General features: G+C 35.3%; 1 protein-coding gene across 3 annotated transcripts; it reads left to right on the forward strand.

Annotated features, from left to right (window-relative positions):
- The first annotated feature begins 691 nt into the window (after positions 1 to 691).
- LOC140822870 (probable alpha-mannosidase At5g13980) lies at positions 692 to 13,075 on the forward strand. 3 transcript variants are annotated; one of them, XM_073183797.1, is made up of 29 exons: positions 692 to 1,006; positions 1,219 to 1,302; positions 1,383 to 1,471; positions 1,630 to 1,804; positions 2,003 to 2,122; positions 2,264 to 2,350; positions 2,433 to 2,504; positions 2,720 to 2,833; positions 3,094 to 3,194; positions 3,292 to 3,385; positions 3,483 to 3,650; positions 3,727 to 3,813; positions 4,075 to 4,140; positions 4,210 to 4,266; positions 4,510 to 4,729; positions 4,822 to 4,961; positions 5,124 to 5,189; positions 5,272 to 5,331; positions 5,419 to 5,490; positions 5,820 to 5,867; positions 5,959 to 6,078; positions 6,243 to 6,308; positions 6,906 to 7,018; positions 7,159 to 7,243; positions 7,430 to 7,540; positions 11,916 to 12,008; positions 12,134 to 12,181; positions 12,295 to 12,363; positions 12,461 to 13,075. In XM_073183797.1, exons 1-29 carry the CDS (start codon positions 800 to 802, stop codon positions 12,674 to 12,676), a joined length of 3,048 nt encoding a protein of 1,015 aa, XP_073039898.1. In that variant the 5' UTR covers positions 692 to 799; the 3' UTR covers positions 12,677 to 13,075. The 3 variants fall into 3 exon arrangements, with proteins under 3 accessions (XP_073039898.1, XP_073039899.1, XP_073039900.1); XM_073183798.1 differs by lacking the exon at positions 692 to 1,006 and having other exon boundaries at positions 1,383 to 1,439; XM_073183799.1 differs by lacking the exons at positions 692 to 1,006; positions 1,219 to 1,302 and having other exon boundaries at positions 1,388 to 1,479.
- Positions 13,076 to 27,404: the final 14,329 nt, after the last annotated feature.

Raw genomic sequence — 27,404 nt, forward strand, 5'->3', positions numbered from 1 at the left:
TTTCGACAAGACTGGAAATCATGTTTTGGAAGGAAATATTTTAACTGGAACTAATGCGGGTCATAAGATTATTATTTCAAGATTGTCATTGACTCCTTCTGATACAAGACTTCCTTTCAAATTTCAACGAAGACAATTTCCTTTGATTGGTCATATGCAATGACAATCAACAAAAGTCATGGACAATCTTTATCTCAAGTAGGAATTGTTTTGAAAAAACCAGTTTTAAGTCATGGTCAGTTGTATATCGTTGTATCCAGAGTTACAAATCCTAAAATCTAAAACATTTTGATATGTGATGGTGATAGTAACAAAAAAAATTCAACGACAAATGTACGTCGTCGTATCCAGAGTTACAAATCTTAAAAGAATTTCTTAGTTGTATGATTTATAATCATTTTTTTTTTGTATTTTAAAAATCTATATAATTTAACATAGTAATTAATTTTACCCGGTGATCTAACCCACCACGGGGGTTAGATAGTAGCAATTACACCTTAGTTACAAAAAAAGATAAAAGTCAACCGCGCGAAAATCTCAACGGATATTTGAGTCTGATCTCCGATGTATTTGGACTATTGGTCCGAACCGTCTCCACCGTCGATTTACGCCTCTTGTGGTTGGGGATCAACGGTTGCAATCAACCGTAAAACTTTCTGGATGTGCAGAAATGGAGAAATATCTTCTCGCTCACTGGCTGTCAGACTGAGACATCATATCTATCATTTAATTCCACAGCTCTCAACTCCATTATTATGCAAAAATCCTAAGGAAGCTGAAATTTCTACTGGTTCCGGCAATGGCGAGGCTTCGAGGTATCCAGTTGGCTTTTACTGCGTGTGTTGTTTGTGTTTTGGCGGTGGAGGCGAAGTACATGGTCTACAATACTTCCGGAGGTATTGTTCCTGGAAAGCTGAATGTTCATTTGGTCCCTCACTCACACGATGATGTTGGGTGGTTGAAGACAATTGATCAATATTACGTTGGGTCCAATAATTCTATTCAGGTACGGCATTTTCATCTCTTTTTCCATATTGAATTGCGTTTCTAGCTTGTTTAATTATGGATGCCCGGGACGAAATAGTGTGATATGCCATTCCTGCATGTTTCTTATAGTGTGATGTTGACTTTCAGATGACTTGTGGTCGACTTCAGTTTTAGTTAGATTTTTTTCTGTCACGGATTTGATTGTTTGGCGTGAAAATACTGTCTGTGTAGGGAGCGTGTGTGAAGAATGTGCTGGATTCGTTGATTCCAGCATTGTTGGCTGATGAAAATCGGAAATTTATCTTTGCTGAGCAGGTGAGATAAATCATATTTGATTTCATTCATTTACGTATTTAGTTTTCAGTTTGTGTCAACAATTTCAATATTTGTGTCAGGCTTTTTTCCAGCGGTGGTGGAGAGACCAGAGTGAAGCAATGAAGAATACGGTCAAGGTTCTTGTCAACTCCGGTCAACTTGAATTCATGTACTAATGTACTTTTCATGATATTTACGAGCAAGCGATTTATTCAGTTGTTCCTATGAATGCGAAAAACAATATTTCAGTAGCTGCTCTTCTTTGACCAGTGTATGGTATGTGATGGTGTTTTTCTTCTTTGTTCCAAAATAATTTTGTCTATGCAGAAATGGTGGCGTGTGCATGCATGACGAGGCAACTACACATTACATTGATATGATAGATCAAACAACACTAGGACACCGATTTCTCAAAGAAGATTTCAATGTCACACCAAGAATCGGTTGGCAAATAGACCCATTCGGACATTCTGCTGTTCAAGCATACCTTTTGGGGGCAGAGGTATCATTATGAGTTTGTACACATAGATTATGGTCGTGATCCTGCCTTTTCATTCATGACCAAGTCTTTTACTTAATCCATCCACTAATATAATGAATGATGTTTATTGTAGTATCAGGGATTCTTATTGATTGAGAACAATGTAATTTTTAATTGCACACTTCTTTTAACTGAAAATCATGGCACTCTTGGGTATAGGTTGGGTTTGACTCTCTTTTCTTTGCTCGCATTGACTACCAAGATAGAGCCAAAAGGAGTTCTGACAAGGCCCTCGAGGTTATCTGGCAGGGTTCCAAAAGTCGTGGTTCATCCTCTCAGGTTATTTTATGGACTCAAATTTTGAGGTCCTACTTGTGATTGCATTAGGCTTTGTTTTGATTCTCATAATTAGTTGTCATTTAAGCCTTTTATCAATGAAAGTTGAGTGTTTCGCTTCACATTTCGTTCTGAATTATTTAGATATTTACTGGTGCATTCTACGCGGGGAATTATGAGCCACCAACTGGTTTTTACTTTGAATTCGAATCTGATTCCCCTGTTGTCCAGGTATTTATTTAGGAAAAAAAGTCTTGAATCTTGACATTTTACCTGTGAAGATTGTGATAAAGTATATGGTTTATGACGAAAGGATGACATGGAACTTTTTGATTACAATGTTCAAGAGCGTGTCAATGATTTTGTTGCTGCTGCCATCTCACAGGTAATTAATTACTGGCAAATTTATTTTAAAATTTCTTGTTTTCCCTCTGTTTGTGCGTGTCAATGATTTTGTTGCTGCTGCCATCTCACAGGTAATTAATTACTGGCAAATTTATTTTAAAATTTTCTTGTTTTCCCTCTGTTTGTGTTTCTAGTTTTCTGCCTTTTCCTTTGTCATACTGATCTCATTAGTTATTACTCCCTTCACAATGACAGGCCAATGTTACACGTTCAAATCATATGATGTGGACTATGGGAACTGACTTCAACTATCAATATGCGCATACGTGGTTTCGGAATATGGACAAACTCATACATTATGTAAATCAAGTCAGTATTTTCTGAATGTATAATTCACATTTTTGTCGAATCATTCTTAAGAGAGACTTAATTATTTTAAATACTTTGTTGACAATCATTGTACTTTTAATGGTTTAAGTATTAATTTATGATAACTTTGTTTCGAATATGTGGAAATGAAGTAAATTTGCTCAAAAACTTCTTCTTGAAAACATTTTTTGTATTAAAAATATTGTAAAATCTTGATCCTGTTCCTATTTGTAAACTAATGATTTTCAACCTGATCGCAGGATGGCAGAGTCAATGCATTTTATTCAACTCCATCTATGTACACTGATGCAAAATATGACTTATTTGAGTCATGGCCTCTTAAAACTGAAGACTACTTCCCGTTGGTTAAAGTTTTAAATTTTTCGTAAACATATTCAAAAAATGCACGTTATTCTGCTAAAGTTGTTGGCTGATAATTGAATCATATTGTGTATCAGATATGCGGATCGTGAAAATTCTTATTGGACAGGATATTTTACAAGTAGGCCCGCGTTAAAAGGCTATGTCAGGATGATGAGTGGCTACTATTTGGTAGGTCATGAAACCCTTTAAATATTTCTGATCGTTAAGGTAACTCTCTTTCAAATGCTTTCAATCCAAAATCCCACTGGTCTCCGGTCTTAATTAGGCAGCAAGACAGCTAGAATTTTTCAAAGGGAGAAATGAATCAGGACCGACAACTGACTCACTGGCCGATGCGTTGGCCATTGTGCAACATCATGATGCAGTTACTGGTACTGAGCAGCAACATGTGGCTAATGACTATGCAAAACGGCTTTCAATTGGTTACAAGGAGGTACAATATTTTCCCAGCAGTTTTTCTTTGCCACCAGATGGTAATGCATTAACATCTTGAGTTTTTATTTCCGCAGTCCGAGGAAGTTGTGGCAACTGCACTTGGTTGTATGACACAAGCATCGAGGTCAGAATGCAAGAGTCATGTTACAAACTTCAAGCAGGCAATGCCCGTGAACTTCCAGTTCTCTTGTATTTCTGCTATCTTTTCTTTAAAAGCAAATGTTAACTTGAACAGTTGTTCAGTGTCTTCAATAAACTGTTTTGAACTTCTGTTCAATCCATTTTTATCAAATTGAATTGGCATATGCTCTTTCACCTAGATGATTTAACTTCTATTTCTAGATACTGGGAGACTGATGTTCTATTTATATTTTGAAGTTAATTAGATGCATCAAAGTTTGAATACTTTCTGCTTTCACCAGTGCCCCCTTCTGAACATAAGCTATTGTCCGCCAACAGAAATTGATCTCTCTCTTGGGAAAAAAATAGTAAGTAACAATTTTTTATTGAAAAAAAGTATTGAAACAATAGATAAATCGTTCCCTTGCTTTTCACAGGCGGTACTTGTCTATAACCCTATGGGGTGGAAAAGAACGGAGATTGTTAGAATTCCTGTGAGTATTTTCATTTGATCATTTTTATTTAGTTTTTGCTATGACAACGATATCAAATTAGCAGGTTTTCTTTGTCTATTCTGCTCAGTACATCAGGCTTTGTCCTGGTCCCTGATTTAATAGGAAAAAGGACTGGTTTTGATATATGAATTGACATACTTGTTCGACTAAATCGAGAATAAAAAAGTCAAGAAATTAAGTCAGCAAATAATTGAATAATGTTATTTTATACCCTTGATGCAGGTAGTCAATGAGAATGTCAGTGTTAGAGATGCTGCAGGACAATTGATTTTGTCACAGCTTATCCCTATAGTTAATGCTTCAATAGCCAACACAAAATTATATGCCAGTGCATACTTGGGCAAATCTTCAAATGTCAGTCCCAAGTATTGGCTTGCATTTAGAGCAGTTGTTCCACCTTTGGGTTTTAGCAGCTATGTGATCTCAAGTGATAAACCGGGAGGTTGTTACACTGATCTTTTTTGAAAGTAGTAATTGAGTTGAGCATTCGTACTCGATGTTTTTTAACATTCTGTCACTTGTTAACTCATGCAGCTTCTGTTTTGTCAAAACAATTGTTGTACACATTTGAACGGGGTCAAACCAGTCCTATAGAAATAGGTTCAGGCAGCTTGAAGCTTGTGCACTCTGGAACTAATAGAAAGCTGATGCAATATATTAATAGCAGGAGTTTGGTATGTCCTCAGAAATTTACTCATTTTTCACCCATTTAGCGACGCCTTTTTTATTTTTCATATGCTGTAGTAGTCTTATCATCAGTAACTGGTCTGTAAACTTCCGTTTTGGTGCTGCAAAATAGCGAACATACATGATAGCACTTGTATTTTGTAATGAAGGTAAACATTTCTGTAGAGCAATCATACAGTTATTTCACTGGATATGACAGGAGTGTTGATTTTCAGGTAACATCCCCATGTTATTTAGATTTATCTCCCAAATTGTTGCTTGTGGACTTTATTCAATAATTTCATTTACTTATTGAAGGCTTCAGGGGCGTACGTTTTCCGGCCAAATGGCTCATTTCCAGTGCTTTCTGAAGAGAAGGTATATACATTCCTTTCTAATTTTAGCCTCCGGTTTGAGTAACAATTGCTTGATACCAAAAAATAAATTAACTGATATATTTTTCAGGTTCCACTTACAGTTTTTCGAGGTCCACTCTTTGACGAAGTTCATCAGCTGATTAATTCCTGGATATATCAGGTTCGCAGTGGATTCATTAGTTTATACATCAGATGACATTTATTTTTCATTTCACTTGGGACTTCTATTTCTAAAATGCCTTGACGAACACATTTAAACGAAAATATTGATACCTCTTTTTACACGTACTGATTTTGAAATTAGCTACTAGCAATCCTAACTCAGTTTCTCATGACTAAGTTTCAAGAATCTATGACAAAAACAGTTGGAAATTTAGAAAATCAAATGTGAATCTGCACATTGAAAAAACTAGAGATTTGCAAGAAAGATACAGGCGTATTGTGATTTTTTTTCTATGTTATGTGAACTTTTAATCTGTCTATGCATAGATTACAAGAGTGTACAAGGAGAAGGAACATGCTGAGTTTGAATTTGTGGTAATTCGGTCCTCTTCGTTTATCTCTTTATTTCGTGAAAGTTATCCATCCTTAGTGGTTGGAAACCTACCTAGTTATTCTTTATTTACAGATTGGTCCTATTCCCATTGATGATGGTTTTGGTAAGGAGATTGTAACTCGCATAAAATCCAAAATAGGAAACAACAAAATATTTTATACAGACTCCAACGGGCGTGATTATCTTGAAAGGGTATGTTCCATCCACTAATCTCTCAGTCGCTGATTTTTCTTTTCTAAACCTAAATACTGTTCAGAATATATATCATTATTGTTACAGAAAAAAAATACATTGGTTTTCGTTGACTGTGACATTATCAATGCTTTGATCGATTACCATTCGCTGTTTCTGTTTAGATTCGAGACCACAGAACTGATTGGGACCTTCAAGTGAACCAACCTATTGCAGGAAACTACTATCCAGTATGTTTAGCCTGAATAACCCTTTATACAGTTTTCCTTTTATTTTCGTTCGGGGAAAAATTTATGTGAAAGAATTATGCTATCATATTCTTGCTGCCAACAACATATTAGGTGGTTATCATGCGCAACGTTTTGTCTCCCCTTTAATCTTACAATATGCATATAACGATAATACCAGGGTATTTAACCTGAAAATTTTTATCACGAAATGAAATTTATGTGGTATAAATTTTCCTTTGAGTTATTTTGTTTCGGAGATCCTAACGGAGATAATTCCCGGAGGAATCTAACAGGTCCACACTTTGATGCACGATTGATAAATTTTTTGGAGTTCATTGCTTTCATTGAACACCGAAGAATTATTTATTTATTAGGTTGAGTTACTTCCCTTTCTGTCTTCGCTAATTAGATTCTATTCTTGAAAGAATAGTTGAAATATTTTTTTAACTAGCTAGATCCACTCAGTGCTTGGACTATAATTTTGTTCCTATCAGAGAAGTCAAGGAAACAAAATGCCAAGAAGTTAATGAAATATTGCAACTTAGGAGAGGACCAATTATCTTGTTTAGCTTCATATTACATCCGACTTTCTTTCAGATCAATCTCGGAGCTTACATCAAAGACGAGAACTCGGAGCTCTCAGTTTTGGTGGATAGATCAGTAGGAGGATCTAGTATTGCTGATGGTGAATTGGAGATAATGCTCCACAGGTTCTACTCATTTTATCAGACTCCCGTGCTGTGATTTTTGACCTTCACATAATATTGAGATAGTCACCGGAATGAATCAAGGTGTTACTCTTACCTGTATGCTTATCTTTACTATTGTAACTTGAGATCTTGTTTTATAGGAGATTGCTATATGACGATAGTAGAGGTGTTGCTGAGGCTCTAAATGAAACAGTCTGCGTCGAGGAGAAGTGCTTGGGTTTAACTGTAAGCACTGTCATGATGTTGAAAAAAGCTGAAGTGTATAGTAGAATTTTGGTTGTAAATATTAACTAGCTAATATGAAGTTTAACCAATTAATGAATATCATTCTTAAAAATTTAAGGTAGTTTTCTGGTTTCACTTCAATCGAGAGTACCTACTAAACCAGATCAAATTCTAAACTTCTTGCAGATCCAAGGAAAGTACTACGTCAGGATTGATCCACTTGGAGAGGGATCCAAGTGGCGCCGATCATTTGGACAGGAGATATATTCACCTTTTATTTTAGCTTTCTCTGAGCAGGTAACCTCGGAATCATTCTGTTCTTGTTTCTGTTGAGTCAATATTTATGACTATATTTGTTGGGTTTATCGTTTTTCTCGTGTCCAAAATGCTGCGAAAGTTTTAAAATTTTATTTTGACGTTCAAAATTTTTTTTGGACACTCATATGGTTTAAATTAAATAAACATTTAGAAGATGTTAAAGAATATATCTTTAGTGAATTTTTCACTTGACACCAACTACTCCGGTATTAGTGGATGTAGCTCTTGTTGTAATTCCCTACTTATGTTCTTCAAGTCTCTTTCTTTAATCTTCGAATTAGGTCTTCGATTGGATTACTTGTTCTCTTCTAACTTACACTAGAAAGTCTAGAAGATATTTTGTATTTGAGATCAAGAAGACCAAAATTGGTTCAAAAACTTTTGAGAGCAAAAAAGGACAATGGAGACTTTCTCCTTTTCTTTTTCCCTACAAAAGCTTCGGCCCTCTCCTTTTGTTTTTTTTTTAAAGCTTCGGTGGTGCCTTCTGAAAATAATACATATATTTTATTAATTTAATTTATTGATTGTAATTTCTTTAATTAATCATATTAATTAATTTAATGAATTTCAATAAAATCCTTGACTCATGAGAATGGCACACCACTAATTATCCAATATTATTTTCTTTGTGTGCAAGTTTTTAAGTTATGGTATCATGAATATTTCTATTACATAAATCAATACCATATTTTATAAAAACTTAATGGCTATATTTTAATTCTATTAAAATACAATTCAATTACTAAAGTCCATTTGAACTTTAACAAATTAACATGATGAGCATATACTCTTACAAGCCCACGATCCATGCTCCTATTATATTAATCTCATCATAATCTCGATCGATGATCAAATATTATCGATGTGACAATTTCAACTTGTTTGTTATTATGATGCACACTTTAATTTCAAGATCATCAATGTCTAAATAAGGCAGTTGCGCTCCTTTTGACTGTTTTAGCAGTCATACTTTCAGAAATTTCTATAATCTTTTATAAACTTTATTTATAAGTTTATCGATTGATCTGTTAGAGTATGCCCTGCAAGCCAACGGTTGGCTAGAGAATTTATTGATGAAATAAACAATCTTTATTTTAATATAATTTAACTTTTAATGGTTTCGTTATATTTTATCTGTATACCCATGCAATCAGCATAGATAAAGTCCTTGATTATGTTTTAATAGAAATGAATCCTAATTCGATGTTGAAACTCATTTGTAAACACAACATATTCTAAATTCGTTCCTAGTCGATTCAGCCGCCTAAAACATAGATAAAGGTCGCTTGAGCTCGAGACTAGCATCTGTGATGTTGTGTACTGCGTTTCTTGGTAAGGGCATAGAGATGTCCAAACATGCAGATGGGTAGTCATATGATGATTATACCGAACAACCCTCCCTCGGACTTTTCAAGTGGTTATCATTCATCGAGAGGATAAGTCTGTGGTTATGATTGTACACCATTAGTCCTTATGACCCGAGACAACACTGAGGCTCTATATGCTAGGGTTGTGCTTTAACTCGTTTACCGGCTCCAGGAGAGTCATTAAGTGGCGAGGTTGGGTACAGTTGCGACACATATAGGAGCTAGTGCATTGTAGTCGGGGATTCACCGCTCACCTACGGGTGTGGATATCCTGTGTGATCTGATGAAATAATAGTGCATGGAATCTCTGGTCAGAGTATGAGATGTACGTTAGAGAAGGAGTTCTCAAATAGTACACACGATGCCACTATTATAGTTATCACATAGTTATCGAATTAATATGCAACCCTCGATGAACCAATGGTTGCAGATTCGATCGGGATATATGAGATGAAGGGACCATACTGTACGTTAATTATAATCGACTGGTTCTTGCAGGCACTATCAGTGATACTTAGGGGATCATGGGGCGATGCTACTAGACGCTCTTACCATGATCCGATGGGTGCAATCAGAAATGAGTTCTGACATTCTTGATCAAGGTGTTGATGCAAAGAATGGAGCTAACGGGGTAAGCCCGAATAAAGAATTATGTCCCGAATCACAAAGAGTTGTGAACTCATGGCTAGCTGTATCCCTGAACCATTGAGGGTCACACAAGCACTGAATCGTTTGTTCCCGTTGAGAATATAAATTCAAGGAGTTGAATTTATATTATGATATAGTAAATTCAAGGAGTTGAATTTATGATAATTAAATTTTGAGAAAATAAATTCAAAGAGTTGAATTTATGAGTTAGTAAATTCAAGAAGTTGAATTTATGAAATTTGGAGAGAATAAATTCAAGGAGTTGAATTTATAAAATTTGATAATTTAATTTATTAAACTCAAATGTTGGGTTTATTAGATATTAAATTTTGGAGGTGACATAAATTCAAGGAGTTGAATTTATAAATTAAATAATAAATTCAAATGTTGAATTTATAATGATTTAATTTATTAAACTCAAAAGTTGAGTTTATTGAATATTATACTTTGGAGGTGATAAATTCAAGGAGTTGAATTTATAATTTAAATATTAAATTCAAATGTTGAATTTATAAGGGATTTAAATTAAATGTAATGGGTATATGTATAATGGACTTGTAGTAGTACAAGACCAACATACATATTATTAAGGTTCTTAATTGAACTTTAAAATATTAATTAATTAATTAACTAGTTGGGTTAGAATAATTAATTGATTAAGCTCATTAAGTTTTTAATTTATTAATGGGCTCTAAGCTTATATATATATGTGTCTTAAGCTTAAGGTTAATTATTATTCATTTACAATTTTTGAAAAACCCTAGCCTCCCTCTCCATGGTGATTTTCGAAAATCACTCTCTTCTCTCCCTCAATATTTCGGCCACTTCTTTTGAAGGAAAACTTTGAGCCGTCTCTCGTTCTCAATCTCCAACGTAAAAACTTCTTCCATATTTTCTAGTGCAAATTGGAAGAGGAATAGATCATCCAGTCGTGGACCTAATTAGAAAGAAAGAAAGGAGTCTCATGAAGAAAGTTCGTAAGGATTCATCAAGAGCTAATCCGTTTATACCGGATTAGTTGGAGCCAAGTGATTTAATTCACTAAAGGTATATTACTAAACATCCTATGTATGTTTATTTATTAAAATCATACGAGCGCCCAAAACAAAACATATTTTGATTGTCAAAATAAATAAAAAATTTAAAACTTCCGCTGCGTTTGGCGTGTAGAAAATCGGGATCCAACATGATCATATCAAACTTATTTCTTATAAATCCAACTAATTGAATTTATTATCTCAACGAGAACAAGTAAACCAGTGCTTGTGTAACCCTCAATGGTTCAGGGATACAGCTAGCTGTGGATTCACAACTCTTTGTGATTCAAGATAATTTCCTATATTCGGATGCACCAACATTTGATCATGAGAATATCAGAAACCATTTTCTGATTAAACTCATCGAATCATGGTAAGAGCGTCTAGTAGCATGGCCCCATGATTCCCTAGGTATCACTGATAGTGCCTGCAAGAATCAGTCGGTTATGATTAACGTACAGTACGGTCCTTTCATTTCATATATACTGATCGAATCTGCAACCATTGATTCATCGAAGGTTGCATATTAGATTCGATAGCTATGTGATACAATCATGAAACATTAATAGTGTCATCGCATGTACAACTAGAGAACTCTTTCCCTAATGTACATCCCACACTCTGGCCAGAGATTTCATGCATTATTATTTCGTTAGATCACATAGGATGTCATCACCCGTAGGGGAGCGGTGAATTCCCGACTACAATGCACGGGCTCCTACATATGTCGCAATTGCACCCAACCTCGCCACTCTCGCGGAATCGGTAAACGAGTCAAAGCACAATCCTAGTATGTAGAGCTTCAGTGTTGTCCCGGGTCGTAAAGGCTAATCATGTACAATATAACCACAGATTTTTCCTCTCGATAAATGATAACCACTTGGAAAGTTCGAGGGAGGGTTGTTCCGTACAATCATCGTATGATTATCCATCTGCATGATTGAACATCTCTATGCTCTTACCATGAAACACGGTACACAACATCACATTTGTCAGTCTCAAACTCAAGCGGTCCTTGATCTTTATTTTTAGGTTGCTGAACCGACTAGTAACAAATTTAGAATATTCAATGTTTACAAATGAGTTTCAAGATCGAATTATGATTCATTTGTATTAAAGTATTATCAAAGATTTTATCTATATTGATTGCATGCGTATACAGATAAAGTAAAATTAAATCATAAAAAGTTAAATTATATTAAAATAAAGATTGTTTATTACACTTGAGTCAATAAATTCCACAGTCAACCGTTGGCTTGCAGGACATCTACTCTAACAATATTTCCTTTTAACATATCGCAGGATGACGAGTGGACGAATTTCCTAACACCTACCTTTTCAGCAGTGGATCCTTCTTACAGTCTTCCTAATAATGTTGCTATAATAACTCTCCAGGTAGTTCTTCTCACAAATATGATGACTAAAGATTTTTTGTTTGTGTATATATGCCGGGGGGCCCATTGGACCCCACGATGGGTACTATGCAATATTTACCGTTGTTAAACTCTTCTGGTGCTCAGGAGCTTGAAAATGGAAATGTTCTCTTTCGGTTGGCGCACTTGTACGAGGTTGTCATTCTTAAATCATTCAAGAATCTTTGTCATTCTCTCAACTCGACTCTAGAAACTATTTTCTACGGTCGTCTTAGTTTTTCTTCCTTATTTTTGTTATCTTGTCATAGGTTGGAGAGGACAAGGACTTTTCGGTGATGGCAACCGTGGACTTGAAGAGAGTTTTTGCTAACAAGAAGGTGAGACAAACAACATAAACTTTAACTCATGTCAATTATTGTATTCAACCCCATACAAACATTTAGCAGATTGTATTGAGTCTTATGACCTTATCAGATAAACAAAGTCAAGGAAATGAGTCTCTCAGCCAACCAAGAAAGAGAAGAAATGGAGAAAAAGAGGTTATCCTGGAAAGTGGAAGGCTCCAATATAAACCAAGGCACAGTATTGAGAGGGGGTCCTGTGGATCCTGTGAAGTTAGTGGTAGAACTTAGCCCAATGGAAATTCGAACATTCATAATTGAATTCAACTTAAATCTATCTGAAAGTTGAGAGATAAGGTAAGTTGCTATTGCTAAAGTGTTTGGCAAATTTTGAACTCGTGAATCGATTTGATTATTACCATGTTTTCTTCTAACTGAGCTCATATTTAAGGAAACACTCTCAGTTTCTGATCACCAAGGTTGTTCAATAAGAAGGGCTTGGATAATGGGGTCACCTGTTCGAGCATCTAAACGTGAATATTGAAGGCTGCTAGCTACTGTTGTTGCTGCTGCTCGTCGGCGTAAAATGGGGTCTTTTTTCGGTAATGTTACTGTCTATAGTCAATTTCAGTGTTTTCCTTGATGTTCTCTTCGACGAACCGAAACTTAAAAATCAATGGGCTTGTGAATGATAATAAAATCAGGTCAAGATTTTATATTAATGGGAATACTTTGATTTTGATGAGTATGCCAATTGTCTTGGTCGGCTGTTCGTAGTCCACGCAAAACTGGAACCCGTTGGCGACGAAAAAACAGAAATTCCCTATCTGTTGTTTTATGATTTATACAAATATAACACTCGGGGATTTCAAGGATGGATTTGCTATCCTAAAAATGTTGTGTTTGACATCATCTGTGTGATAAAATGTTTCTCTGTAGATCCCATGGTGAAAGATCTTGACACACAAGATAACTTTGTATTTATATGGCAAGACATGAAAAAGACCATAATTCCCCAACTGCCCAATCGAATTGATCAAACCTACATAATTGCAGAACCCAACATTATTTCAAAAAAAACTATCATGGGTCACATCCTACACCTTGAAGGATTAATACTCTACTCCAATGAGTTCTTGCAATCTGAAAATGATGTGTTCTCATTTTCATTTCGGGATTTTTAATGGTTTCGGAGTCTCACGGGTCTTACACCAATTATTTCATTTTTTAATCATGCGATTTTTCATTGTTTATATACTTGAATATTAATTATGAGAATCATACCATTAGTATTAAAATAATTATTCCATAGTTATTGTATGAAATTGGCTAACAGCAAGTAAATAGTCTTTAAAAATAGTAATAAATAAATTTATTGTAGTGATATTTTGTTTGAAATCGATAGTCAGCCACATTATGTAAAACAAAAAAAGTACAAAATATTAAAGAATAAATAAGAACAATAAGATTTTTATAACTTCATCTATGGCTTCGTTGGTTATCACAAAAGATTGATTTTTCTTGATATACTTAAATATTGATTTTTGAGAATGTTATAAATTTATTTGATAATTATTATAGGAGTTTATTTACATGCATTTTATATTATGTGTATTATTTTATTTAATAATTATTGTAGGAGTTACAAATGGAAAAACCTATCAACAAAAAAAAAATACGCAAAAAAAACGTGGAATTTACTAGTGAAACACGATCTTTAATTCACTCTAGATATTTTTTGGTTCATACTTTATAGATACCAAAGCAATTGTGAAGACCCAAACTCACCTATGCAAAGCCATGAAGGGCTTATCATGTCAAGCCATGAAATTTGAAAATTTAAAAACATGCAGATTCAACCAAGCATTGAAATCTCATTCAAAAAACCATGAATCTCTAAACTGTCAAGTCATATTAGTGTCTTGTCAAAGCCGAATTTGAACAGCATGTGGTCAACCTGTAACATTCTTTTTAATGGTGTTTAAGGTCATTGAAGAGGTCATAAACATGACTGAAAACTGTGTGTAATCCTCTCTTGTTCTAACCTATAAATACCCCCCAAGAGTTGAAGGAAACCACACCAAAACAAAGCACAAAGCTGTCCATTTTCGAGCTCTCCAGCTACTATTCTCAAGCCTCGGTTTACCTCCATCTTACCCACATTTTGTCCCAAATTTTGAGCAGAAGTTGCCGCTCAAGTACTGCCATTATCCGAAATCCCTTCAGCTTGTTCGAAATCCCAGCAACATGCTTTGGATTTGCAGTAATCAAACAAGTCAAACTTTGTCCAGAAACTTTAGCCGTTTGTTCGATTCTTTGGAGAAACCTTTGTTCGATTTTCCAGAATTATTTTCGAACCAGATTGCTATCTAGATACCTTGTTCATTTACTCGAAATTCCAACTACAAGTTGCTGCCAAGATTCTTTCCGATTTCAAACTGGAAAGAGTGCTAACTATCTTCAATTTTCAGCAAGCAATTTGAGTAAGGCTCTGCTTTGTATTGTTTGTTTTCGAAGTAAGTCGCGAGCAGATTTTGAACCAAGTTTTGTACGAGTTCGAGCGGAGTTCCTCTGCAAGTTCCTCATGTTTTAATCCAAGAAAGAGAAAAGTAAGTGGGGTTTTTTTTAATATCATTTCTATTAAATTTGCACACTTAATCTATGTAAGTGGGCTTTTGAATATATAAAAATTTGGCACACTTATATTTCTTTTCAAGTGTTTTTTTTTTATGAATAATGCTTATATATAATTTACACACTTATAATTCTTTTAAGTGTGTTCTTTATAAATCTATTAAATATAAATTGCACACTTATAATTCTTTTAAGTGGGCTTAGTAACTTTTTTTAAAAAAATAATGATAATTTACATATGTCTTTGAAAATTCGATCGATATAATGTATTTGTTTCTATTATTATGAAAATCATTGAACAGTTTGTTATTTGATATTAGTTATAATATTTGAAAGCATGTTTGAAACATTTGAAATGCACTGTAATGATTCGAATTAGAAATGACAAGGAAATTTTATATTTGGTATGTTTTGTTTAGGCTCTGATGCCCTATGATATAATAATCGTTCATTTGGCCTCACCTTTTAGAGGAGTAACATATAAGAGACTGATCAGTAAACCATGAAAATGTGATGATTTTCAGTGTTATTTTGTATTTTGTTCATATTCGATTCAACATGCTTATTATTGAAATTATAATGATGTATTTGTATATTTATAACATTGATTGATATTGATATTTGTTATGCATGATCGACCTCATATTTACTGAGTATTTCCTCAAATACACATCCCTTACATTCTCACCCCAAATAAGAACGAGGAAAAAATCGAAGATAAAAAGAACAAAAATATTTGTGAGGATGGTGATGAAGCCAATCCAATTCAAGACCAGTCTGGTTATTCTATCTTTTAGTTATATATATTATCATATTTTATGCTTCCGCATTTCGTTTTAATCGCATTGTAAAGACGATTATTTATTTATTTATGAAATAGACTGGTTATTTTGATTACTAGAGGCTTGTTGTTTTACAATTTTGTGATTGTTAAACAAGTTAGTGTCGACCATCCCCGGTTTCGGGGTGCGACAACAATGCTGCCAAACCTATCATATTCACAATAAATGAGATGCATGAATTTATCGTTCGATGATTATTGATTTTTTATATAGCCGAAAATGTAAATATACAATTTTTTAATCTGATAACTGAAAATGTAAAATTACAATTTAAAAAAAATTGTAAAAAAAAAAAAAGCATAACTGTAAAAATGAGCAGAAGAACAAGAAAGGATCAATGGATAAGCCTCGATGAAGAAACATGCAACTCTGGGACGGACCTATGCTTGGCCCGTCCTTGGCTGTAGCCCAACCCAATTTTCTTTTACAAGGAGTTACAGAGATTTGATTCAATTCTATTTTTTTTTTTTTTGGTAAATATATATAGAGATTTAAGCACAGTCTAATTTTTTTAAAAGATATCACGGTGTAAATAACTCATAAAAGTTAATATCTAGAATACTTATTTAACTTTCACTGTGAATAAATGTTGATTTTCGATATTTCAAAGGGGGTTTGGTGCAAATAACTCATAAAAATGATAGATTTATTTTATCAATTCTTTTATTTAATATAATTTAATTTTGAAAGTACATTTAAAATATATTAAAAATAGTTTTAAAATGTAAATTTTGAATCTAAGTGAAACTTGTCTTATATTACACCGATTATATATTAATTTAAATAATATATAAATTTTGAAAAAAGATATTGATTAAACTTCTTTTTTGAAAATTAACTCTCCTATTTCGAATACGCTAGGAACAATAGGTTTTTTTTTAAATATATATCAAAGTCATTTTGCTAACTATTTTCATATTAATATCTCATATTTGATATAATATATTATAATCAACTTTAATTTTTGGATCTGTCCCTTATGCAACTGAAAATTCAATTCCACATCTACGTAATAGCTTTTGTTAATAACTGCTAAGCAATGTGTTAATCCTCGTTCGACAAAATATCCTCGATCCAAATTGTTAGAAATATCCAATTCATGACCTTGTTATTAATCTGAATATTTATGGATTCACCAAAAATTATAAATAATTATAATACTTAAATTTACATCTACCATAAACGTCACATTTTAATAGTAGTTCGTTTCACAACAGTTCCGCTTTGGATGATTACATGAATATTTACATAAACTTAACATGAAGCATGTGCTATGCACATAAATAAATTATATAATAACAATTAAAATTTTGAATTTCTGAAAAAATATTGAATCATTTTATTATTTATTTGGGTTTAATATCTTATTTTATTAGACGAATAAATTAATTAAAAACTTATATAACTTAATTTCAAAACTTTTTCTGAAATTAAAATTCGAACCGTTGATTTTATATTATAAAATAGATTATAATGAGCATGATATATGACAAAATAAACTGAAACAAATTTTAAATATAGATAAATAAAAAAAGGTATTTTTTATTTGTTGAATTAGTTATTTGTGTTAGATATGAATTTTATTGTGGCGATGAAAACTAAAACCAGTAGACCAGCAGACCAGAACAACAGAATAGATTATCAGTAGCTGCTGCTCTAGTAAAACTAAACCAGTAGAAAAAGGATAACAATACAAACCAGTAGAGAATGTCTTCTAACGTTGCTATCTTAATTGTTACCGTTAAAGAGTTCCTAGTACTAGTATTAATTGCAGCATTAAATACTATACGGAGTCATTTAATGCATATTACCCAATTAAGTATAAAACAAGACTGATTGTTTTATAGCTTTTCTGCAGGAACCCATTTCGGTAATAAAGCTGATTGTATCAGTTATCTGAAGACTTCTCTGATTGTGAACGTTGAACTCAGTCGATTATATATACTTGGATCAAATCCTTATTAAAAAGACACTTCGCATAATATCATTTTCAAGGAACAAAGCTACTCTCTTATCAAACGAATATCAGTTTTCCTTGAGCATTTTAAAAGTTCAACACAAAGAAAAGTAGCACACACTTCATAGCTTATATCTGATCTTTTGTAGATCATCTTGTGCTACTAATTCTTACACTCTTCACGATCTTTACTGCACTAATATTTTATCAGAAGAGTCTGTAATCTGAAAAGAGTCTTTTCAGAACTTTGTGTTTCGCATATTTGTGAGTTGAGAAACTAAGAGTTTCAGTAGGCTGAGGTGTAAGTCCTTCTGAAGTGGGTGTGTACAAGTGTTGTACTGTAATATCCAAAGTCTTTTAGTTATACCTTCTGGAAACAGAAGAAGGGGAGACGTAGAAGAGTTTATCTTCGAACTTCCATAAACAACTGATGTCTACTGCTTTATTGTTGTTTCAACTACTTTATCAGATTGTTTCCGCACGTTCTACTGTAATCAGGTGAAAGTATTCGCACAAGATCAACTACTATCCTTAACAGGATTTTAGTACCTCATCAGAACGAAAAACGAGTAGAGTTTATTCACCCCCCCTCTAAACTCAAGTTCGATCCTCAACAATTGGTATCAGAGCAGGTTATTCTTGTTTGTGAAAAACTACAACAAATGGCACACTTCAGCAAGATCTCTATGTTCTCTAAGGAAGATTTTGACGACTGGAAGATAAGAATGCAAGCTCATCTTGCAGCACAAGATGATGACATGTGGTATGTCATCACAGATGGTCCATTGAAAATCTTAAAGCCTAACACAGCTATTGATGTTACTGACGGTGCACCACATATGGTCGAAAAGGCAAGAAGTGAATGGACCAGTGAAGATAAGAAGAAGGCCAATCTTGATAATGTGGCGAAGGATATACTGTATAAAACTCTTGACAAGAACACTTTCAGCAAGATAAAAATGTGCTCTACTGCAAAGGATATTTGGGAAAAGCTCATCCAGATATGTGAAGGAAATGAGCAAACAAAAGAAAATAAACTGTCTGTAGCAATGCAGAAGTTTGAAAATCTGAAAATGAGAGCTGGTGAAACTCTAAATGAGTTTGATGAAAGATTCAGTAGCTTGGTCAATGAGCTAGCTGCTCTGGGTAAAGAGCATAGCAACAGAGAAATAGCCCTCAAGGTGATGAGAGCCTTACCCAGAGAATGGGATGTTAAAACAATGGCTATGAGAGTATCCAAAGATTTGAACAAATTGGAACTGCACGACTTATTTGCAGATCTAAAGGCCTACGAGTTCGAATTGGAAGTGAGAAGTAGAGAAGAGCCTTCAAGCTTACCCACCAAGGCTCTTGCTGCTACTGCTACTGCTTTTACTGCTACTGCCTCGACCTCCTCTACTGCTGCTGCAGTTGTACCTCAGGCATCACCTGCCGTGATCATTGAAAATACAATGGAGAAGACTGCTGAACAAATCAGTAGTGATGCTATGTCCTTATTTGTAAAGAAATTCTCCAGGTTTATGAAGAAAAACCATCGAACCTATCAAGGTCCCAATCGCAACTTCAAGAAAGATTCACCATCTGGTGATATGGGATGCTTCAACTGTGGAAAGATAGGTCACTTCATTGCTGATTGTCCTAAACCAAAGAAGGATGATCAAAAGAGAAATGATGACGAAAGGAATGACAAAAGGTCCAGAAGAGATCGAAAAGCGATGATTGCCGAAGAAAGCAAATCTAAGTGGGCGGACTCTAGTTCTGAGTCATCTGACTCAGAAAGTCATTCCAGTGACAGTGATGCAGAAGAAGTCAAATGTCTAATGGCAGACAATGACTCAACCTCGACATCTGGAGAGGTATTTGATTTTGACTCTAGTGAATTTACACGAAATGACTTGATTGATGCACTGCATGAAATGATAAAAGAGTATTCCAGACTTTCTCAATCATTTGAAGAAGTTAAGATTGAAAATCAGAACTTAAAAAATCAGAACAGTAAGTTAACTTGCTTGCAAGTAGACAGCTGCAATGATTTACAAGTTAAGATGAGTAAATTAATAACTGAGAATGAAAGAGCCAAAGCAGATTACCAGAAAGTGCTTTCTGAAAACCAGAAGTTGTCGCTACTGGTAAATGCTTGGAACAAGTCTTCTGTTTCATTGGAAAATATGCAAGAATTACAAAAACAGTCAGGAGATAGGAGTGGTCTCGGTTTTTGTAATAATGAAGGCACTTCTGAAACGAATACTAAGCCAACATTGAATATGTGCAAAGGGAAATACATTCACTTTGTGAAATCCAGTGTGATACAGGAACCAGAAGTACCTACTGCTTCAGTTGAAAGGAATGTAAATCTGACGAACAGAAGAATGCACTATGGTCTGGGTTACGTTAAACCTAAGGAAAAAGCTGACCAGAGTTCTAGATTCAGAAAAGAATTCAACTCTGGAAGACAACATTCTATGAAGGTTAAAAACTACCAGTACTACAACTCTAAACCTGTTCAGAAGAGATACAGACTGGAAAACAGAAACAGAAGGGAAGAACAACATTTTGGTATGCATACTGTTAGAAATAACAGACCTTCTGTTGCACACACATCTTTGGATACCCGAAGTACAAGGTCACCAAGAATTGTACAAATGTGGGTTCCCAAAGGACTGATAAAGCTTGGACCCAAATAGATTTGGGTACCAGTTACTAAAATTTTTGTTTGCAGGAACAGCAAAAGGAAGCAGAAATCAGTAACTCTACATGTATCTGGACAGTGGTTGTTCCAGACACATGACTGGACAAAGAAACCTACTTTCCGAGATAGTGAGCTGTACTGGACCAAAGATAACTTTTGGAGACAACTCAAAAGGTAAAACCATGGGTAAGAGTAAGATTATCCATGGTAATATAACTATTAGTGATGTGTTATTAGTTGACAATCTTTGTTACAATCTTATCAGCATTAGCCAACTATGTGATAATGGGTATTCTGTGGCTTTTCAAAAGCATTCATGTATAGTTATAGATTCTGCTGGAACTACTGTGTTAACAGAAAAAAGAGAAGGCAATACTTACAGAGTCTCTCGGAACTCAAATCATGTTTATACTCCTACATGCTTAGTTACTTCTCTTAGCAATAAACATTGGCTATGGCACAAGAAACTGAATCATCTGAATTTCAAGTCAATCAATTATCTCAAGAAGCAGAATATAGTCGATGGATTACATGACATTAATTTCGTTAAAAATCACGTTTGTTCTGCTTGTCAGCTTGGGAAACAGATAAGATCCAGCTTCAAGACCAAAGATAGCAAATCAACTTCAAGATGTCTGGAACTACTGCATATGGATCTATTTGGTCCTATCCCCATCATGAGCTTAAGGGGAATGAAATATACTCTTGTTGTTATTGATGATTTTTCTAGATTCACGTGGGTAATCTTTCACACAGGAAAAGATCAAACCAGTAGTCTCTTGATCAAGCTTCTGAAAAGGATTCAAAATGAAAAATCTTCTACCATCATTAAAATCAGAAGTGATCGGGGTACTGAATTCACTAACAAGTATCTTGAGTTATATTTGAATAAGCAGGGAATTCATCATGAATATTCAGCTGCCAGAACTCCTCAACAAAACGGAGTGGCTGAGAGAAGAAATAGAACTCTAAAAGAAGCAGCTAGAACAATGCTAGCAGATGCAGACATTTCTCAGCGCTTCTGGGCTGAAGCTATCAATACTACTTGTTACACGCAAAACAGATCTATGGTCAACAAAAGACACAACCAGACTCCGTATGAAATATGGAAAGGGAAGAAGCCCAATGTATCTTATTTTCATGTGTTTGGTTGCAAATGTTTTGTACTAAATAATGGCAAAAATCATTTGACGGCATTTGACTCAAAATCAGATGCTGGAATATTTCTTGGTTACTCTGCTGTAAGCAGAGCCTTTAGAATCTTCAACAATAGAACTCTTAATGTTGAAGAATCAATTCATGTTGTCTTCGATGAAGACAGCAGTGCTGAAATTTCTAACATATCTGATTTAAGTAACAGGTTAGACAGGATTCACTTGGAAATCGACAGTGAAGATGATGTAGAAGCAAATACCAAGGATCTTCAAAATCCAGAACCAGACATTCCTATAGTGGAACCAGAAGCACAGACTCTGGATCTACCAATACCAGCAGAAGATGCTCAAGAACCTACTACTGGTTCTGTAGAAGACAATCTTAACATATCAAATCAGGAAGATGTCCACTCAAATCCGTTTATCTGGAGAAAATCTCATCCTCCATCATTGGTTATTGGTAATCCAGCAGCGCCGTTGAGAACCAGAAGGCAAATGCTTAATGAATACATGCATGCTGCTTTTATATCTCAGGATGAACCAAAGAAGATTGAAGAAGCTCTTCTGGATCCTAGTTGGATTGAAGCCATGCAAGAGGAGCTGAATCAATTCAAACGTAATGAAGTGTGGTTTCTAGTACCTAGACCATCTCATCAAGCTGTCATTGGAACTCGGTGGGTATTCAGAAACAAACTCAATGAAGAAGGCACAGTGGTGAGAAATAAAGCTAGATTGGTAGCTCAAGGCTTCAGACAAGAAGAAGGCATAGACTTTGATGAGACTTATGCACCAGTAGCAAGGCTCGAAGCAATCAGAATATTCTTAGCCTTTGATGCTTTCAAGAATTTCAAAGTATATCAAATGGATGTGAAAAGTGCTTTTCTAAATGGTCTTTTACAAGAAGAAGTATACGTCGAACAACCTCCAGGTTTTATCGATCATTTCTCTCCGCATCATGTATTTAAATTACACAAAGCATTATATGGTCTAAAACAGGCACCTAGAGCTTGGTATGACACTTTATCACAATTTCTTATTGATCATGATTTCACCATCGGAGCAGTAGATAAAACTTTATTTACTTTAGTCAAGAATAAGCACATTCTTTTAGTACAGATCTATGTTGATGATATTATTTTTGGGTCAACTAACCCCACATTATGTGCAAAGTTTGGAAAATTGATGCAGGATAAATTTGAAATGAGTATGATGGGAGAATTAAAATTCTTCCTAGGATTACAGATTAAGTAATCAGAGACTGGAATCTTTATAAATCAAGCCAAGTACACCAAGGAGCTTCTGAAAAAGTTTGGAATGGAAGCATGCTCTGCTGCTTCTACTCCAATGAGCTCATCTATTAAGCTTGATAAAGATGAAAGTGGTATTTCAGTAGAGGTAACTCAGTATCGAGGTCTTATTGGTTCTTTATTATATTTAACTGCCAGTAGACCAGATATCATGTTTGCTGTTTGCATTTGTGCTCGATTTCAATCTAACCCCAAACAATCTCATTATATTGCTGCTAAGCGTATTTTGAAGTACTTGAAAGGAACTCAAAACGTCGGCTTATGGTATCCCAATGATTCATCGTTAAATCTTATTGGATATTCAGATGCTGATTATGCAGGTTGCAAACTAGACCGAAAAAGGACAAGTGGTTTTTGTCAATTTCTTGGTGATAGGCTGATATCCTGGTTTAGCAAGAAACAGACTTCCATAGCCACATCTACTGCAGAAGCAGAATATCTGATTATTTCGAAGAAACGATTGATTATTTCGACGGATTCCGATAAAACAGCATCAGAAGAATCTGCTGCTGCTGTTCGACCAACAGTACCGACCCCAGCCAAGAAGAAACCGCGCACCATTCTCAAGATGAAAAAGACAGCAGCACTGTCTGAGATTGAGAAAGTACCTATTCGACAGGTATTTCCAGAAGCGGTTCCTTCTGTTCGATCGACTGTTTCCTCAACTGCACTCGCTACTGCGTCCATCTCAGCACCTTCTTCTGCTACTGCTTTTAAGCCATCATCTGGAATCGTTATTCGGGAACAGGCAAGCGGGTCTTCTGCTTTCCGACCTATTGCGCCCATTTCATCTACTGACAAAGGGAAAGGGAAAATGATTGAAGAACCACCTACTTTTGGTCACCAGACCACTGTCATTATCGGCGTTGACCTTCATCTAGCAGAGATTGAGACCTCTGTAAACGAGGACATAAAATTCTTTGATGAATGGCATACTTTCCGACTGTTCCACTCTTTTGACTACTTCAAAACAAGAGGGAATTACAGCAAGTTGATGAATGCAGAAAGGAAGACTTTTCGGCTGGCAAAAACAGAGAATGTCATCGAGGCCTTGCGCAGACGGAACTTCATCCTCGATCAACTAAAATGTCAGAAATTAGAATCAGTTTTGAAATTTCTTCAATCGAATTTTGATCCTGCCGTTCCTACTGCTGTTCAGGATCAAAATGTTATTTTAATTCTATCTGACAGATTAAAACAGATGAATGAGCAACTTCTTGCTCAAGAACAATGCTTTGGAGAGCCTACTGCTTATCATGTTGGCCTTGTCCCGATCTTTCAGCAGAATTAGACAGTTGAGGAAAGGACTACCGCCTCCCCAAAGGCTGCTGCTCTTAGTACTCCTGCATCTCCGACTAGGCCCATTCAGTCCTCATCACTATTTTCTGTACATGAACTGGCTTCAGTTGAGGAAGTCATTGAATCAATTGTCCCTACTATCTCTACCACTTTAGAATTGCCGGCTTCTGGATCTCCTACCCCAGGGCAACAAGCAGCAGAACCAGATACTACTTCTTTACTGCCGAACTTAGAGTTGTTTTCTGCTGCACATCAAGCAGAAATGACCGTTCTTCTGGAACAGCCCTCTGCACCTTCTATTGAAGCATCTTCAGTTGCACAGGCTGCTACTGTACCTATGGAAGAAGTTTTGGCCTCTGACTTGGCTATTCCTACTGAAGATACTACTCTTCCTCTGGTTGCTGTTGAGCCTACTGTTTCTACACTTCCAGCAGACAGCAGAGCAGACCCTGTTCCTTCTACTACTTTAATAGATGCTCCTCATGTTTCTACTGCGTTGACTGTGTCCCTCCCTGTTTTGACTGCGACAACTTCTCGTCTTTCTGAGATCAAACAACGCATTCTTGAACGAACCCCTTCCCGGGAATCAGATGCATTCAACCTCGAACATCAGATTCAATGTCTACAAACCGACCTCAACAACATTTCTGATTTAGTAAAACGTGAAAGGGGATCGTTTTACGGTGTTCAAAATCGCAACGGAAGCACAAAATTTCTTTTGATTCATAAAACCGAAATTTTGGTATAAATTTTTCAAAATTGAACACCATGTACTAGTTGTGCAAACATATACAAAAATCTCAACTTTCAAGCATAGGGTGTTGAGAAAATTACCTATCAATCTCAAAGATTGATTGTGGCTCCAACTAAGGTGTAAACACCTTAGCTCTTGAAGGTAGACAATCTACAAGCTTCACCTTTCTTTTTTTGGACTCCTTTCTTCCAATCAAGCCCACCACTAACTAGCTAGAACCCTTCTTATTTTGCACTAGAAATATAAGAAGATTATTCAAAGAGAAGTGATTTCTTTCCTCAACAATTGAAGAAGAAAATTGAGAGAAAAACTTGGAGAAAAATGTGAATAGTAACTCGGCCACTATTCATGCTAGGAGAGAAGGAGAGACATTTTTTTGGTTGTGGGAAAAGTTGTTCCAAAAAGTTGCATGCCATGCCTTGAAAACACAAAAAGTAGTCTCCCAACCTTTCACCTCCCATGCATGCATATTATATGGTTTTTAATCAAATTAAAACCTTGGACTAAATTTTAATTATCTCAAACATATTTGAGACTAATTAAACATTACTTGAATTTACCCAAGTCCCACTAGTTAAATAATTATTTTAATTGAGCTCTTCAAGACTCAATATAATTTAATTAATTCAACACTTGAATTAATTTAATTATTTGGATTCTACTAGGCTCACTAGTGTTTAATTAATTCAACACTTGAATTAATTTAATTTAGTCCATAATAATGTTTATAAAAATCACAATTTTCAATTACATTATTCACTTGGCCAATTTTAATTTAGGAACACTTCCTTAAATTAAAATTTACATTTCTCTCATAGAAGTCATACTTCTATTTTTCTTTACACTTATAAACTCATTTATAAGTCGTTCAACACATTAAACTAATTTCTCCTTTATAGAAGTCATACTTCTAATTTTCCTCACGCTTATAAACTCCTTTATAAGCCGTTCAACACATTGAACTATTTTTACTTCTCAACGGGATCTAGAAAGCTAGTACTTGTGTGGCCCTCAATGGTTCATTGATACAACTAGCCGTGGGTTCACATCTCTATGTGATTCGGACTAAACATGTCCTTATATGAGCATACCCCAATTGCTCCATTCTTATTTATCAACACCTTGATAATAAGAACGTCAGAACTCAAGTCTGATAGTACCCAACCAATCACGTTAAACGCCTAGCAGCATCGCTTACGTGATTCCCTAGGTATCACATGATAGTGCCTGCAAGAACCATTCAATTATGGTTAGCGTACAGTACGGTCCCTTCAACTCATATATCCCGATCGATTCGACAACCATTGGTTTATCGAGAGTTGTCAATGAATCGATACTATGTGTCATGTCGTAGTTGCATCGATGGTGTAATCTATGAAACCCTTTCATAATTACCACCATACTCTGGCCAGAGATTTCGATCTACATACACATGATAACACATAGGATATCCATACCCGAAGGTAAGCGGTGAATCCCCGACTACAATGCATCGACTCCTATGTGTTTCGACAGAACACCCAACCTTGCCACCTGATGACCCCATAAGAGTCGGTAAACAAGTCAAAGTGTAATTCTAGCACATAGAGTCTCAATGTTGTCCCGGGTCATAAGGACTAATTCTGTACAACCATAAACTAGGACATTTCCACTCGATAAGTGAGAACCACTTGGAAAGTCCTTTTATGGAAGGTTGTTCAGTGCACTCTACAAGGAGCACCTATCTGCATGTTCGGACATCACAATGTCCCCTACCAATGAAACATGGTACTCACATCGCAGATACTAGTCTCGAACTCTAGCGGCCTATATCCTTCTTAGTGGCGGCTGAATCGACTAGGAACCGTTTAGAATATACAGTATTACAAATATGAGTTTCATGATACTCATCATATGAGCATCTCATATTCTTTCTACTATTTGTATATTCAAGGGCTTTATCTATGCAACTAGCATGGGTATACAGATAAAGATGTGCCATAATAATAATCTCAAACATTATTAAAATAAATATTGCTTATACATAGAGTTTCATTGTGAACACTCGGCCAACACTTGGCTCGACGGACACCTACTCTAACAATCTCCCACTTGCACTAGAGCCAACTACCCATATGCTTTAAACCCATTGATTCGCGATGCTTGTCGAATAATGGTCCAGGTAAAGGCGTAGCTAGTGGATCAACAACATTATCGGCGGAGCCGACTTTGTCAAAAGACACTTCTCCTCTTTCCACAATCTCTCCGAGGAAGTGGTACTTTCTCAATACTAGTTTGGATTTCTGATGAGACCTAGGCTCCTTTGCTTGAGCTATAGCTCCCGTGTTGTCACACAACACCGGGACAGGAGCAACTCCATTAGGAATGACGCCCAACTCTTTGACGAAATTCCTTATCCAAACAGCCTCCCTTGCTGCATCTGATGCAGCAATGTATTCGGC

Source organism: Primulina eburnea, chromosome 2, assembly GCF_022965805.1.
Source record: "Primulina eburnea isolate SZY01 chromosome 2, ASM2296580v1, whole genome shotgun sequence".
Taxonomy (NCBI): Eukaryota; Viridiplantae; Streptophyta; class Magnoliopsida; order Lamiales; family Gesneriaceae; genus Primulina; species Primulina eburnea.

Coding starts and splice junctions, on each gene's coding strand:
- LOC140822870 (XM_073183797.1), top strand. CDS start 800: ATGGCGAGGCTTCGAGGTATCCAGTTGGCTTTTACTGCGTGTGTTGTT. Junction 3,386..3,482: donor TGATGAGTGGCTACTATTTG/GTAGGTCATGAA, acceptor GGTCTTAATTAG/GCAGCAAGACAGCTAGAATT. Junction 5,868..5,958: donor ATGCTGAGTTTGAATTTGTG/GTAATTCGGTCC, acceptor CTTTATTTACAG/ATTGGTCCTATTCCCATTGA.